At 53.2% G+C, this 14,983-nt stretch overlaps 6 protein-coding genes across 6 annotated transcripts; 2 read left to right on the top strand and 4 right to left on the bottom strand.

Annotated features, from left to right (window-relative positions):
* Positions 1-867: 867 nt before the first annotated feature.
* Positions 868-3,982, bottom strand: Z517_03621 (uncharacterized protein; the record flags this gene model as incomplete). The annotated part of the gene is made up of 2 exons (XM_013432725.1): positions 868-3,726; positions 3,800-3,982. The coding sequence occupies 2 exons, from the start codon at positions 3,980-3,982 to the stop codon at positions 868-870; spliced, it is 3,042 nt and encodes a 1,013-aa protein (XP_013288179.1).
* A 608-nt stretch (positions 3,983-4,590) lies between these two features.
* Positions 4,591-5,700, top strand: Z517_03620 (uncharacterized protein; the record flags this gene model as incomplete). Its single annotated transcript, XM_013432724.1, has 2 exons — positions 4,591-4,687; positions 4,742-5,700. The coding sequence occupies 2 exons, from the start codon at positions 4,591-4,593 to the stop codon at positions 5,698-5,700; spliced, it is 1,056 nt and encodes a 351-aa protein (XP_013288178.1).
* A 736-nt stretch (positions 5,701-6,436) lies between these two features.
* On the bottom strand, positions 6,437-8,149 carry Z517_03619 (uncharacterized protein; the record flags this gene model as incomplete). The annotated part of the gene is made up of 3 exons (XM_013432723.1): positions 6,437-7,356; positions 7,406-7,790; positions 7,847-8,149. 3 exons carry the CDS (start codon positions 8,147-8,149, stop codon positions 6,437-6,439), a joined length of 1,608 nt encoding a protein of 535 aa, XP_013288177.1.
* Positions 8,150-8,838: 689 nt separating this feature from the next.
* On the top strand, positions 8,839-9,830 carry Z517_03618 (uncharacterized protein; the record flags this gene model as incomplete). The annotated part of the gene is made up of 2 exons (XM_013432722.1): positions 8,839-9,679; positions 9,769-9,830. The coding sequence occupies 2 exons, from the start codon at positions 8,839-8,841 to the stop codon at positions 9,828-9,830; spliced, it is 903 nt and encodes a 300-aa protein (XP_013288176.1).
* Positions 9,831-9,895: 65 nt separating this feature from the next.
* Z517_03617 (uncharacterized protein) lies at positions 9,896-12,638 on the bottom strand (the record flags this gene model as incomplete). The annotated part of the gene is made up of 6 exons (XM_013432721.1): positions 9,896-10,487; positions 10,582-10,734; positions 10,830-11,016; positions 11,124-11,289; positions 11,378-11,444; positions 11,515-12,638. 6 exons carry the CDS (start codon positions 12,636-12,638, stop codon positions 9,896-9,898), a joined length of 2,289 nt encoding a protein of 762 aa, XP_013288175.1.
* A 781-nt stretch (positions 12,639-13,419) lies between these two features.
* Z517_03616 (uncharacterized protein) lies at positions 13,420-14,298 on the bottom strand (the record flags this gene model as incomplete). Its single annotated transcript, XM_013432720.1, has 2 exons — positions 13,420-14,221; positions 14,276-14,298. The coding sequence occupies 2 exons, from the start codon at positions 14,296-14,298 to the stop codon at positions 13,420-13,422; spliced, it is 825 nt and encodes a 274-aa protein (XP_013288174.1).
* Between the last annotated feature and the right edge of the window lie 685 nt (positions 14,299-14,983).

Here is a 14,983-nt window from a genome sequence, read left to right as displayed (position 1 = left end):
GGGATGGGGCTCGAGCTTCTCCGCCGTGCGACGCTGCCTTGCTTGTTAACTTGGTCAGGTCAAGGTCACCCGCGGTCAAACGCAGAGGCTATAGGGAGGAAAGGGCGGGCTCGTATGCTAAAAGACCAACTAATCAAGGGGAGGAGGATCTTGGGGAGAAAAAGAACCCCAAGAGATATTATACGTGCAGATGTATGTATATCAGACGCGAAGAGTCTTGGTAAAAGGTAAAATCTGGGGTAAAAAAGGGAAAAATGTCCGATCCAAGTCCGTCATTGACCGAATAATAATCACAAATACGAGAGGTGGACGCCTCGGTGGCGTCGCCGTTTTGCTGAGTCCGCCGTGGTGCTCGCACGTACCAACTTGTGCCGCTCGTCGTCATCTCGCCTCATCGTCTTTCCGCCGGGATGCGACAGTGGCCGATATTGGCCGCTGCAACATGCCGAGGTTCGCTAAAGAAGCGCCAATCAGAGACATTCGCAATAGCCATGTACCCACAGTACAAAAGCACCTCCAAACACCGGATCCGTATCGGACTCGGACGAGCCTAATCGAGAGCGGTATTCGGAGGGATTTCGAGGCACGGGCAGCCAGACCAATTTAACGTGCGTAGAGAGCCAAAGGGACGGCTCTGACATTTCCCAAGCTCCAGATAACCATGTCTTGTTGAGATTGAAAGAAACCTCTGTCGGTACTCGTTAGAAGCTCCCGAGCCCAACAAGGAGTGCCTCACGTCGCATAGAGGCAGACCGGACGAAGAATGTAGTAAGTAGTATATGTACTGGGACGGAATCCCCATGTTTTATGTTGCGGTCACTGAACGCCCAGCGAGATCCAATCCATCCATCTCGGGGTATATCCACGTCATCGTCCCATGCCTGACATTACCGTGTCTCCCCCATATCCAAGCAGTTCCACAATCACATTGCCCACCGTCGACACTGACCACAGCAAGATTAATCCAAGCCCAATCTTGCGATCCATCCTCCATCCGTTCAATGGCACCACGATGAGCAACCCCACCAACGTCACGAGCAGCGTGATTCCCGATATCATCAACGTCGTGCTCACGTCGATTTCGTAGGGTTTGTATTTGATCGGTTTGTGAGGATGTTTGGCGTGCTTGTGAGATGCCTGAGTGATGCTCATGTACATGCCTCCAATGCCGATCCCCAGCAAAATGTTCAGCATAGGTCCACCAAAGCACGCCGACAGTGCCATGACGGGGTATCCGAGTTTGGCCACCGTGATATCCGCCACCAGGTCACCGCACGAGTTGCCAACAGCAAAGATGGTCAAACCCAATATGGCGTCCGATATGCCCAGAATCACCCCAAAGGCTTTGAGGACGCCAACCACCTCATTGGCAATGGTGGAAATCCATCCTATGGCCACAGCAAACCCCAAGAAGCAGAGTAGTGGCCGATATTTTGGTTCGCGATCAGGCGTTGTTAGTGAAAGGAGGATAAGAAGCGCCACGAGCGAAAACACCAGTGATCCCAGTACCATGCGAATATAAAGTCTCATGCTCAGATCATCATCCATGTTTGCCCAGGCGATAGTCACGACAAAGAATGGTGCTGTAAATACTTGGAGGAACACCAACCATCGGTTCCAGTCCTTGGGTCCACCCAACTCGTCCACCTTTGACTGAGGACTTTTGGCATGCTCCGACATTTGTCGGGAGATTCCCGTGCCGTGCGGATGAGGCGGTCCGTCAGATGATGGCGACATCGTATCTAGACCTGGCACGTCATGTGTGGTTTCAAGGTAGCTGGCCGACCTGCGCCGGATGCCTTCTGCTGGGGTCAGGAGTTCGGGATCCGTGACCACCGGCTTTTCCTCCCTGGGCTCGACAACTGGAAGTGTAATAGCCAGCAGAAAGACGCTGGGCGCAGTCACCACCCCCAGTACCTTGTCCGTGTACGACTTCTCTCGCCACCCATAAATGGTGGGAAACAATGCCGCGCAGATAACCTGAGGAGCAGGAAGGTATCGGTACGGCCACCATGAGAATCTCCGCATCGGTGGTTCCTCCTCGTCCGGCAGAAGCCCCAGATGGTGAGTGGACTGGGGCGACATACTGGGTGCCGGTAGGTGAATACTTGGAGGCCGGGAGGACATCGGGGTCAGGAGCATTGGAGAATCCACGTATGGCGGAAAATCCTCGTGACGCAGAACTCCCTTGGAGTGGTCGGGATGTGGCGTATGCAGAATAGGCACTTGCAGTGTCGGTCCGGAGCCGGGCGACAGCAGCGGACTTCGACTGGGAGAATGATGTTCTTCCTGGTAGTCCGGTCGGTGGAAGGTCGTCGTCGGCGGTGCCAAGAGATTGGGCGATCTGGGACGCTCCGCGGAGAGGGAGCCTGTCTCTGGGACTTTGGCACCTGACGTGGACACAATGAGTTTAGGTGAAGGGGGTCTTTGAGATGATGGGTCGTTCAGTGTTCTCAGAATGTGGGCGCTCGCCCTCGAGTGTTTTGCAGCAGGAGCATTTGAATCAGAATCACCACTGGTGAGGACACTTTCTGAGCTTCTCTCAGAATGTCTGTCGCTTAGAAAGTCCGTATCGATACGCAGATGAGTGGCATCATTTGCAGACACGGCTCGTGCACGACGTGGACTCTCGCCCTCCAAATCCGTATAATGTGTGCTGACCAGATTGGGTTGAGAAGCGCCAGGTGGCGCACTGATGGGAATGGGAGAATGGGAGGCCGATGCGTCGTCAGAGTATCTCCGGAGGCCAATAGGTTGGGAATGGGTGGCTTTCTTCTCCAACGAAGTCATAAGTGATCGGAATTCTAGCGCCCCTATCAAGCTCGGCCGAATCGGGGTCATTGTATTCCTTCGTTCGCCTCGTGCTGGTCGGCCCACCCTCATCCTGCTTTGCAATTCAGCAAGATACCGGTCTCGCGTTTCGTCGTCATCATCGAGATCGTCAACTTTCCAGGCTGGGGTTCCTGGTGTCCGTAAGGTTGGGATAGTTTCGCTCGACTGCTCGCGCAAGAGGCCAGTTCGTTCCGTAGCAGGGCGTGCTTCTTCGTCCTCCTCGATTTCGGGCACCTCCAACTCCTGTGATTCCGGGATGTGGTGATGTAGTCTCGCCGCAGTCTCGGCAAGCTTCCTCTTCCGTCGTCGGGATAGCCACCAGTGCCAGCCGACCACAAAAAACACATAGAACACGTAATATGCGATCATGGTGATGGACTCCCAGAATCGCAGGCTCCCATCCGCAAGGAATACCAGACTGAAACTCGCCGAGACTGCGAAGAACCCAACGTCGCGAATAAAACTCCTCTTGGCGACTTGAAACGGCGCAACCAAGGCCATACTCCCCGCTACCACAGCAGTGATGAAGCTGGCCGCGCCCACCAACTCCCCCACTGCTAAGCTGCCACTGTTACTGCGCATAGCGGCGAAAGTGGAAAAGACGTCGGGACTGCCGTTGCCAAAGGCCAGAAAAGTGACCCCGGTCAAACTCTCGCTCATCCCCAGTATGTTCGCAATCGTACTCAGGTTGATACAGAGGAAATCGGAGGCTGCGATGCCGATCGTGCTGAAGAGGAGACATACCCAGACGACGAGGAGCAGAAATGCGAAAGGCTGGGCATCGGCGAGCGAGCAGTAGTAGAGCTGGAGGTAGGAGATGAGTCCGGCTTCTTCGTCGGGACAATTTTCCTTGACAAAAGTACATTGGTCTTTGGAAGTGTGGACAAGTCGACACTGGGAATTCGATCAAGAGTCAGTCAGGGAGCTCCTTTGGGATAACTGAGAGCGCAATCAATGCTGTGGTTACCTCGAGATCGCGTGGTGCGAGAGCGCGAGTGTCGAACTTCTTCGCCTGAGAAAAGTGGCCATAATTCCGATCTCGTATGAAGCTATAACAAGTAAAGAGAGTGATGACCAAGGCCGTCAGATAGAAGGCACGACCTTGTTGGCGGACTGGGCGCAGTCTCCTGGGACGATTGGAGAGTGTCATGGCGGTCGTCGTGATTTCGCTTCCTCCCTCATACTGGACACGGAGGTAGGCCGCGAAGAAGAGGGTGGTGCATGGAGATTGTTATACGGGATACACAGATGTGTGCTGGGTGACGGTGATGGCGATACCAAGGCAGAAAGGAAACGCTCGATATTCCAATCTTGTCTTGTCACTCCACTCAAAATCCCACTTTATTGCGGTAACAAGCAGACCTCGTCATGGTGCAGGTTGGGGGGTTCTGCACCGCCACAGATTAGCGGCGTGATGTAACATTTACCCGTCTATTTCGAGCCACCACACTCAAAAGAGGGGGATGTTTAGGGGTGCTCGGGACGTTCCTAGGCTTGCTAGGCCCAATGTCTTCTCGCTCAAGGGCTCTAGGCGTGGCTAATAATCAGCGAGTCGCAAATCAGCAATAATGAATCAATGCGGTCTCGGTAATCCAAGCCGAGGTTCATCGCCCGGTAAGACCTCTCTTTTAGTTTTCTTCCCAGACAGATACCCTTATTACCGTGTCGCCAGTATATTAAATCGCAACATGTAGTTGCGGCTGACGTCGACTTGGAACATATTTCCCTCCTCTTCTCTAGAACCTGGGCACGCCAGCCATGGCGCCCCCAACATTCGCAGATGTGCTCCCTATCAAGCAACTCTCGTCGCACCAATATACCCTCACTTTGGAGAACGAATGGTGCATAGGGACCGGTAGGCAGCACGATATCCTCGCCCGTATTTACACTCGCTGATGACCACCTTCAGTCCCCAATGGCGGCTATACGACTTCGGCCTTTCTCATGGTTGCCCGCACCCACATGTCTCTGACCCATGGTTCTCGCTCCGAACCACACCCCGTCAATATGCACTTGGAGTTCCTGCGCCGCACCTCCGTGGGTCCGGCGGTCTTTACGGTGAAAGACGTCAAGCTGGGCTCGCGCATCAGCAACTTACACATTGTCCTGGCGCAAAAGCAGGAACACAACGGCCAATGGCAGGATGAGGTGCAGGGGTACATAACCATGAGCAATATTGCGACCGAACAAGGCCTGAGCTTCGACACGCAGTATCAGCTCTGGCCGCCCGCTCTACCTGCGAACCTCGCGCTCTTGGGCACCAAAGGCCGGGATGAAAACTATACGCTCCGCGCAAACGACCCGTTTCCTGCCTTCCGCCGTGCCGGGCAGAACATTCAGATCTACCTGGTCCAGCCCCATCGCCGGCGACAACCAGGCCAGTCCGGTCAACCTCGGGCCATCGTGGACCAGTGGGTGCGGTTCGCGCCCAAGACGCCTTCTCTAAATCCCAGTAAAAACATCACAGGTCGCTGGACCAACGACGCTCTGGGGTTCGTGGTCGACATGTTTCCACAGATTGTCGAGTCATACGTGAATCCTGTCGTCGAGGAGGCCGCAATCGGCCAACACAGTCAAGCCGAGCTCAAAGCCTTGCTGAAATCAGGCGAGCCGAGTGCCAAATTCTGGTACCCGACGCTCAGCTTGAATCTGGATGTGAAAAAGTTATTGCCAGAGGAAGGCGTCGAGTGGCTATTTGTGCGAATCCTGGCCAAGACGATCAGGAACGGCCGATTCGATTTGAACATTGAGGTTTGGGACGAAGCGGGAGAATTGGTGGCGAGCAGCACACACGCGAGTCTGATCATGGATGCCAGCCGCAACATTACGAGGAAATCGAAGGAGCAGCCGAAGGACTCGAAGTTATAGGGCCGTGGTAAGTTGTCGACGGGGTGTGGAGGCTCACTCACGACGGGAAGAAAACGGAAGAAACCAGATGAGACCAGACAATAGACATAGATGGAAGGAGGATCTGGCATATCAACACTTGCCACTGTCACAGGGGTGATATATGACCTATATACCAGACAGAGAGAATCCCAGCCTACCCGCGAGTATCTACATATAATTCGAGTATATGTACGTGTATTATGTGGTGTAGATAAAATAGTTTGATTCTTGAGACACGAGGGGCGGAGCGGCGAAAAACTAATCTTTAGCTAATCCAACCAACAGGGTGGCGGGTTGGTGGGTGCCAAATTGAACGGCATTCTATTCGTACACGGCCTACAGGCACAAATCTCTCAGCAGCCGACAAGGCGTCTCCCTCTCCTCCCCGACCCTCCCTCCATTGCGGACCGAGTGCAAGGCAGCGCCAACGAGGATGGTCCTGGAACTTACTCACTGCTTCCCTTGAGCAAACAGTTGCAATCAGGAGCTCCCTCTAGAGCCTGAGTGATGGAAGAATACCGCTGCGGTCTCCTAGTCTTGCTGGTAGCTCCCTCACAGCTTCTGGAGTGCAACCGGGACGAGTGCAGCCACACGCGACTTGCCTGCTTGGTTGGCTGAACCAATTCTGGCGGACAGGCAGGACGAGATCTGGATCTTTGCCTGGAAGCCCAACCCCGTCATGTCTGAGAGATGATATGGGGAGCGAGGGTCAGCACTATTCATCAAAAGGCCACAGTTCTTCAAAGACCCGGGCGTCTTCGTCGTCAAGTTTGAGACTGTGCAGCAGTTCTTGTTTCACCTCTCTGAGCAGTCTCTTTGTTTCATCGTATTGTTGAGTCTGCACGGCGCCTTTGTCGGGCCACAGACGTCCGAGACGCTTTCTGATTGTGTCCATTGCTTGGATCCCAGCATCGGCGGCTTCTACATCCTCCTCGATCTGCTCGAGCTCGGATTCCGAGAAGTTGAGCGGGCAATTAGGCCCTCCCGCTTGTCGCACGGCAGGGAGGTCGCCCCACTCGGATTCCAGGGTGGTGAGAATAGCCAGTACGTGTGCCTCGCCGACTTCAAAGATGCGGCGAGAAAGTTTGAGAATGTCGTAAGCGGTAGAGGCCTGGAATTCCGATGCCAGTTTCAATGGCGTTTTCTTCTGGATCAGCCTGCGGTAAGCTACCAGGAGAGCCTGGCTGTAGGAAAGTTCGAGTGCGGCGTTTTTTTCGGCGGCAGATAAATCGTCGAAGTTCTCGGGGAGCACTGGCTTGTCTAGGGTTTCGATGCCGGGTCCGTCATAGTTAAGGAACCCAGGATCGATGGTATTCTCGAATAGAGGCGCGGCGAGACTCGACTGCCAGTCGATGATGCCAGTGATTTTGGTGGGATTTGCCGGATCCACAAAGATATTTTCGTCGTGAAGGTCGTTGTGCCATATGTGTGATGCACACATCGATGCGTCAGAAGGAATCAGGTTTCTCACAACGCTGGCAGTCCGTTCCAAAGCTGCCAGTTTCTTTTCGCGTGTTGGCTCGTACAGTGTCGGCGCACAGAGCATCACCATTTGCTTAGGAAGCCGTGCCGCACTCTTTGTAGCGTTGATCTCGCGGTGGAGGATGGCTTGGTAGTAGTCCGAGATGGATGTCCCTGTAAAGAATTAGACTGGTACACTGTCAAAGATGATTGTCCTTCTTACAAGGACCTCGATCGCATTTCAACGAGGATCTGGCTGCATCAACCCAGTCTCGACCGTTGGTTGGCCCTATCGCGAAACGGTCGTCTCTTACCTCCTTTCCAGCGCTGTCGGTAAACAGAGGTGCACTGGATGCGCCGGCTTCAACATCAACTGCATAATAGAGGCCACCAATGTTTGTAAAACGGGTCGACAGCCACTTTTTCTGAAGGCGGAAAAGTTGAATGACCACCAAGACCTTGTCCGTGGGTTTCATGTGGTCCCAGACCTGCGAGAGTTGAACCCCTGGCATCTTTTCCATTATAATGTATTCACTACCCACTGGATTGTCTGCTTTAGAGTTCCAAGCGTAAACGTGAGGTGCTGGTGTTTCTAAGATGTTGCGGACCTTCGCAAGTGTCAGCCAAACAACCGACTGCTATAACGGGGGTTGATCGCGCATACGAAATCCATGGTCGCAACTTCACTTGCAGTGGTAAAATGAGGCACACCGGCATTGAGATTTGGCACTTTTCCAATGACTTGTCTGCCGTCGTCCATGGTGAAGAGATAGGACTTGTTGTACAGACCATCGGGGCATTTTTCGACATTGATGCATTTATTGGCCGTTATGGCCTCAGTGGCAACTCGTGCGAGTTGATTCATGTCAAAGCATACTCTCCGTATTGACATGTTGTATTCTTCGTCACACACAAAGCGGCCGCGCGAGAAGTTGAAGAAATCTTGGTTGGTGTTCCAGTCTTTCATGCATCAGCTTTCTTGATTCCGACACGTCTCCGAGCTAGCATTACCTTTTTCCATGTCCACAATGGTGGAATATTTGCTGCGAAATGGCAACAGCCCAGCCATGCGTGGATATAGGAGTCGAGACAGCCCATGGCAAGAATAGGAGAACATATTGCACGGCGATGGTTGACAGCCTGACAACTGCCAGGCTATGGCGGCTTTTGGCTACCGCAGCTCGTTCACTAAAGAACCATCGGGGTATATAATGTTGTCAGGTCCATTCGACATGCGTTTTGACGGCCGGAGAAGGGATAATAGGTAAAATCATCTTTGTGTAACTCCAAAGGACAGTGACACAGTGTCCGACCACGATCTGTCTCTAAACAACCCGATCGGAGAGTAGCGTGATGCCGCCCTTGTCTGCCGCCGGCTCGCGCCGAGCCGGTAGCAGCGATCACTCCTCGCCTTACCGGTCATGGCTGACCTCCTCGCTGATTTATTGAACTGCGGACTGAGGCTGTACGGATAAGTGGGCATATGAAGCTCGATGTTAGAGCGGCAATGGAATGCTGCTTGTGAAAATGCCAGAAGGGGAGGTTAGACGAGGTCTTAGTCTACTCTTGAGTTCACGGTTGATCACTAGTTGAACCTCTTAAACTGAAACAGCCTTGCCGCCATAGTGTTTGAAGCAATACCGATTCTGCCAAAGAATGGCTCCCACGGCGTTGACACCTCCAGTCGATGTGCTCTCTGACAGTTCTGCATGCGAACAGTTTGGGTGGACCCTTGCACGACTGGTGCTCGCAGCTCTGTCGTGGCTAGCCAAGGGTGCCGGCAAACTGTTGTCCGGGCTTTGGCACGCCTCAGGTGCGGCGTATCTATTTGACCTCATCCTGGAGGCTCTGAAAATTGTGGCCATTAGTGTTGCTGCTGTGATAATAGTCCCTTGGACTCTCTTGATCTCCATCAGGATCATTCTCTGGGTCGCCAAAGAATGCAGAAAACGAATACGAAGGCCTCTTTGGCCCAAGCCCACGCCGCGACGACTGTTTGAGGAACCACGACATTTTCATCCATTCCCAGCGGCGTCCTCCAGCCCGAGGGGTTCCGCAAGCTCCAGGACACCGCTCTACTCGAATTACGGCACTTGCGCCGACTCCGCCGGTCGGGCTCCTGCTCCTCCACCACGGCCTACCAACATCGACCAGCAATTCGTGCCTCCCGCAAAAGAGTCCTCTGTGACCTTTCAGAAGTGGTATCGCCACACTCAAACGTGTCTAGCAGATAAACCGAACCTACAAGAATTCCCTTTCCCGCCCATTGCTTCATGTACCAAATGCAAAGACAAAGCAGATGAAGTCCAGCCTTGTCACCACGCCATTGCTGAATTTTTTCAGCAGTCACCCAAATACTCGCGCCAATGGCTGAGACGGGAACGAAAGCGCTGGCATCCCGACAAATTTAGTCAATACTCCCGTACTATACGCCAGTCGGCGGAGGACGTGTTCAAGATTGTACAGGAACTATACCAGCTCCATCCTCCAACCCTATGTAAGTCCTGAGAGAGATGGAGCGGGTTGCTGTTGGGACCTCCTACATCTCTCTTCGAAAATTCAATATTGAGTTTTACGAGATATCAGTTGGAGGGCTCAAGTTCATGCCGCCGTTCAATGATCATCCCTGGAAATCGGATCGTGATTGATTCCGCAAATCTGGTATGAGCTGTACACAACCCGCCAAAATGTGATGGGTCTCCTGGAAACATTCTCAGGACAGAGACCCTCTTTCCACCGTGGGTAGCGGCGTGGAAGTCCAGAGCATGGGATTTCCTGCCATGTTGGGATCATCCCAATCGAGATTTTCCAGCGGTGGCAGAAACGGGTCGAGAAAGTTTTCTGATGCCAACATGCCGGACATGAATTGCTGGAGCATGCCGGAATGATCGGGGGGCTGAGCATCGGCCATGGAACTCGCATCTTGCTCATAGGAGAGTGGGAGAGACATGGCCGTGTTGTTATCGCCACCATGGGTGGTAGTGATATCTGTAGTGCTGTCCGTCAGTTCAGCGGCTTGTAGACTCATGTTCTCCGGACGAAGCTGGGTAGTGGTGGTTGTCCATAGTCCCTGATTGTGGCCTTCGGAGGACAAGGAAGTGGTGCTGCTGTCTCCCACCTCCAGCCAGTGCAGCAGACTGCTAAATAGTCGATACATCCAGTCCACAAACGGCCAATAGTCACGAAACTCTGCGAGACCTAAGAGGCACAGCTTGGATTTGTGTTGCAGGACTCGTCTGCGTGCGCCCTGGCTTTGCTCCATCGAAACGATATGGATGGTGAACGAGGCGAAAATGACCGCGATTCTGCGTCCGGTAGAGAGAGAACATCAATGTTAGTTCTTGTCACAAGCCAGATACTAACAACAATAATAACAACGACATGAGAGCTTCAGCTTACAAATGTACTTGTGCCCGCGGCAGGAGACCCTCACTGAGTAGTTCTTCGACAATGCGAGTCACGGCATTAGCAGACGCCAGGGCCCTCGAGTTGGTTTCGTTCTTGTGTTTCGAGTCCAAGAACCCTTTTCGATGCAGTACAATCCGGCAGAAACTGATCAGTGTGTTTCGTCAGCAACATTTTCCTATCCCTCCGCAAAAAGCCTTCTGCAAAGGAGGTAAGATGACAATGGTGATGACATGACATACTGCAGGCCCAGCATCAGCATCGCTGCAAATAGCATGGCCTGTGGGCTTCGCTCTTCCCCTTCGCGGTATCGTAACTGCTCTGGCAGCTGCTTTTCCCAAGCTGAAAGAGCGTCGTCGATGGCTCCTTTGGCGTCAGTGGGAGAAGGAGGGTCTCTGGGTATTTGACCGGATCGGACGGCTCGAATCGCTCGGCCGACTTTGTATGTCATATCAGCTTTTCTTTCTCTCTCTCTCTCTCTCTCTATGTGTGTGTGTGTCTCTTTTCCATGAGACTTTTGGGGAGGGGAGTCGTACTTAGAGTAGCCAGTTTCGTCATCTCAATACAATGCATAGCTCCCAGGGGTGGCATTCCGTTCTCGTCGCATTCAAAATCAGTCAGGCACAAGGGCTCAACGTCACAATCGTCGTCGTGGATGATCATGGGCCGGCCTACTGACGCAGCATCGAAATGGTCGCGTACCTAACGCAAGTAAATGACTTAGTGAACCATCTCTGTGTGTGCGCGCGTGTGTGTGGACAAGGTTTCCACGAGCAAAGATATGACTTACGTATAAAGTCCACCAAATGCGCTTCCAGAGCTTTCTGTCCTTTATGGGGAGATGAGAGTCCTTTGTCCTGAAGGGTAGAAAAATGGCAAGTCAGTCAACAGTTCGGTTTTCTTTCACGATGATGTGTATGATCATACGACCGATGCATGCCCGTCACTTGGGCCAGATGGATAGACGCCGCCAACCAGTGGCTAAAGTCCTTTTTGTCCATGGGGCTCCCCCACCAGAAACACATGAGGAAGAGGACCTGGACGATGGTGACGCGGTTCTGTTCGTGGTCCGCGTCGTACAGCGCCCTGACCCGCTTGTACAGGGTCGATTGGGCGGCGCGGCGACTCGGCCAGAATTGTACGATGGTGTTCTCGTCGCAGCACGTGGTGCCGGCGAACAGTAACGCTTGGACGAGGATGATGGGCGCTTGGCCCCTTTCGAAGTCGTCGAGAAACTGCTCCTTGTCGAGGATGGGCTGTAAGGGATACGACCAGGTGAAAAACGCGTCGAGGAGTTTCCGCTGGATGTCGGGAGGTGGCAGAGAAAAGGCCCCTTTCTTCTGCAGTAGCTTGATTTCCTCCTGCTGCACGTCGAGGTCGTCCTGTGGGATATCTTGCGGTTGGTCTCTGACCGTGGGCGGCACAGCGTAATGGATGTTGTTACTGTCCACCAATGATCGGGCGCCCAGGGGCTGTGGGCTTGCAGGATATCGAGATTTGGATTTGCTGCTCCGAGCTCGTCGGAGGCTATCAGACCAGATCGATTCGTCTCCAAAATACAGGACCCGGTCGGTCGTTTTGGTCGGCTGGTCAAGTTCATCCTTGTCCTGCTGCGTATCCATCAATCGTACGAGGATCATCTCCGACCCTTCCTGCGGCGGGCACGGTGGGGTGCTCTTGGAACGAGGCGAATATGACACGTCTTGGCCACTTGCGGATAAATTGAGACCAGCGCCGTTCTGCGTGCTCTGCTGATGATGGTAGTGCTCTGATGGCTGTGTGGGCGGCAGACGGGCTCGGACTCTTTCACGCGGTGGTGTCGGCTGAGGCGGAGGGAATAACTCTGGATACATTGTAATTGCAAGCGTTTCGAGATCGCACTCTTTATTGGCATCCAAACAAGCCTGGCATTGATATTGACGGGCATGTCCTGCCCGGTCGGATGTCTCTGTTGTCTCTGGCATCTTGCATCGTATGTGGCGAGAATTGCAGTATTTGCACGCCAACTTGCGCTTTCGCCGGCGGTACGCACGACTCGAGCTTTGCTCCATTGTTTGAAGTAGATGGGTATTCAGAGCCAGGGGACGGATGGTTCTCCCTCTCCCGGGCTCCTGGTAAACTTATCAAAATATCTAAAGTGAGGTTCCAAGTGACACTTGTTGGAGGGAGATGAAAAGCCGGGGTGACCCGTGGGCGTTGGCCACTCTGCCACTACATACTTTTTACTAATTAATGTCTGGGAACCCCACACTCACTTCTTATTTAATGGGGCACGCAGAGAGACGGAAACCTGGGGACAGAGCAGATCTTGGGGGGTTTTGGGAGGAGGATTTAGGGAGCATTACTCGGTATACTCGCCTTTTCTAGACCCTCGGACAGCTTGCAGCATACTCGGTACCTACTTAAAATTAGAACAACTGCTACTTGGTACTTGGCCACTGCATGCGTAGGCGTCTCTGGGGGTGGAAACAATTGCGAGGATTAATTCAGTCAGTCGCAAGCCAGATACGAAATATTAATCAATTCCACCTTTGCAGTAATTTTGTCTATCCATGGGTCATTCTGTCGAGGCTAGCTAGAGCACCTCATCCCACTCGTCCCTCGCTTTACTTCCAAGGAACACGACAACGCTCTTCGCTGAAGGACCAGCTTGCCTCGGCCTAAGGTGGTGGATCAAAATGTATCCACAATCGTGACCCTCTCTGCCTCTTGTCACATTTCGCCGAAATGACTGAACCCACATTTCGGCGAAAATGTTCCCCGGTTACGAGTCTAGGATCAAGTGATTCGTTGGCTCGAGACCCCCCTTGACACTGACTTGGCTCTTCAAAATCATGTATTGCACGCTCTGACCCAAGCACCATCCACAGGCAGCTCGACGCCGCTCACATAACTTGCTCGCTCACTTGCCAGCCACACTGCGGCTTCAGCCACCTCTTCAGCAGTACCCATTCGTCTGAACGGGATCAGGCTGACAAGCTTGTTGTAGTCTGCGCCCGCTTCTTTTGCCTTTTCCACCAGCGGGGTGTTGATAAAGCCCGGACAGATGGCGTTGACTCTGATCCCGTCGGTCGCGTACGCCACCGCATCCGTCCTCGTCAGTCCCAACACTCCGGATTTCGAGGCGGGATAGGCCCCGGCCGTTGCGTGCGCGGTGATCCCGAAAATACTGCTGATGTTGACAATGGCCCCTCGCTGCGTCGCTATTCCGGCGGCATGATGGCGAGGTTGAAGCGTTGGCTCTTGCTTCAGGAACTGGCGGATCTGCGCCCGTTCGCAAAGCCACAAGCCTCGGAGGTTGATGTTGACCACTCGATCGAATGCCTCCGTCTGAAGTTCGTGCGTCCGTAGTCTGGGCCGACTCGTCACGCCGGCACTGTTGATGCAATAGTGAATCGCGCCAAACCTCGCCACGCCCGCCTCGACCATCTGGTTGACGTCGACCTCTTTGCTCATGTCACCGACGAATAGAACTGTCTCCACCGAAGGTTCGATGCTCTTGAGCTCGTCCGAGACCTCCTGCAGGCCACCTCCAGGCAAATCCGACAGCACGAGCCTCGTGCATCCTTCCTCGACCAGGATTTTGGCACATGCTCGCCCGATCCCAGACGCTGCTCCCGTGACCAGGCCGACCCTTATGTTGTGGTTAGTAGAGCAGCATCTCTCTTGTGGAAAATTGTTTTCTTACCCTGTCATTAAAAGGGGCGCCATTATTGAAACAGACAAAGTTGTTGAAGCAGAGATTGTTACGGTGATGGGCCTTTATGTTGCAGGCGCTTCCGATCCCAACTATCAAGCAACTTCGTGAAGACCTATTGGACCATAAAGGTCCACGTCTTATTACCTACCGGTGATAGTTGTAAGATGGTAGATATGATCCTGGGTCTTGGTCCATTTTTTCGGCGAACTTTGAGCCAACCGTGTCGAAATCGCAATTGGCGTTTGTGGAGAGGAAATCCCAATCTCCCACTGGTTAGCTAGAGCTATTGACTGTTGAAAGATCGCGGGGTACATGAGGGTGTAACCGGGACATGTAAATGGCCTACTCGACGACGGTTGTTTCGCCGAAGCTTCCAAACCATGTGTGAGCCTAGACAGGGTCTGACCATCAGTGCCATCTTCCCGTTTCCAGGCTTGCGGCTTCAGGACGAGTCTGAGACTCGACCCTCTTCGGGGCTGATGGACAAGGGGTCACATTAAAGGATGAAGACCTGGTGTCGACCATCTTGGAAACGTCCCGGAACAAAGAAGTCGAGCCATTTACGCCTCATCCAAAACATAGACATACTCTCTGCCTCCTCAAATACAATACGACACTGCTGAGTCGTCGGATATATCGCGCAAAACCATGGGGGGACGTTTCAACGAGGCAGTGATATTTATCACTGGGGGTACC

The sequence above is a fragment of the Fonsecaea pedrosoi genome (genome assembly GCF_000835455.1).
Source record: "Fonsecaea pedrosoi CBS 271.37 unplaced genomic scaffold supercont1.2, whole genome shotgun sequence".
Taxonomy (NCBI): Eukaryota; Fungi; Ascomycota; class Eurotiomycetes; order Chaetothyriales; family Herpotrichiellaceae; genus Fonsecaea; species Fonsecaea pedrosoi.
Note: the sequence above shows the minus strand (reverse complement) of the source record. Positions and strands in the feature narration are given on the sequence as shown.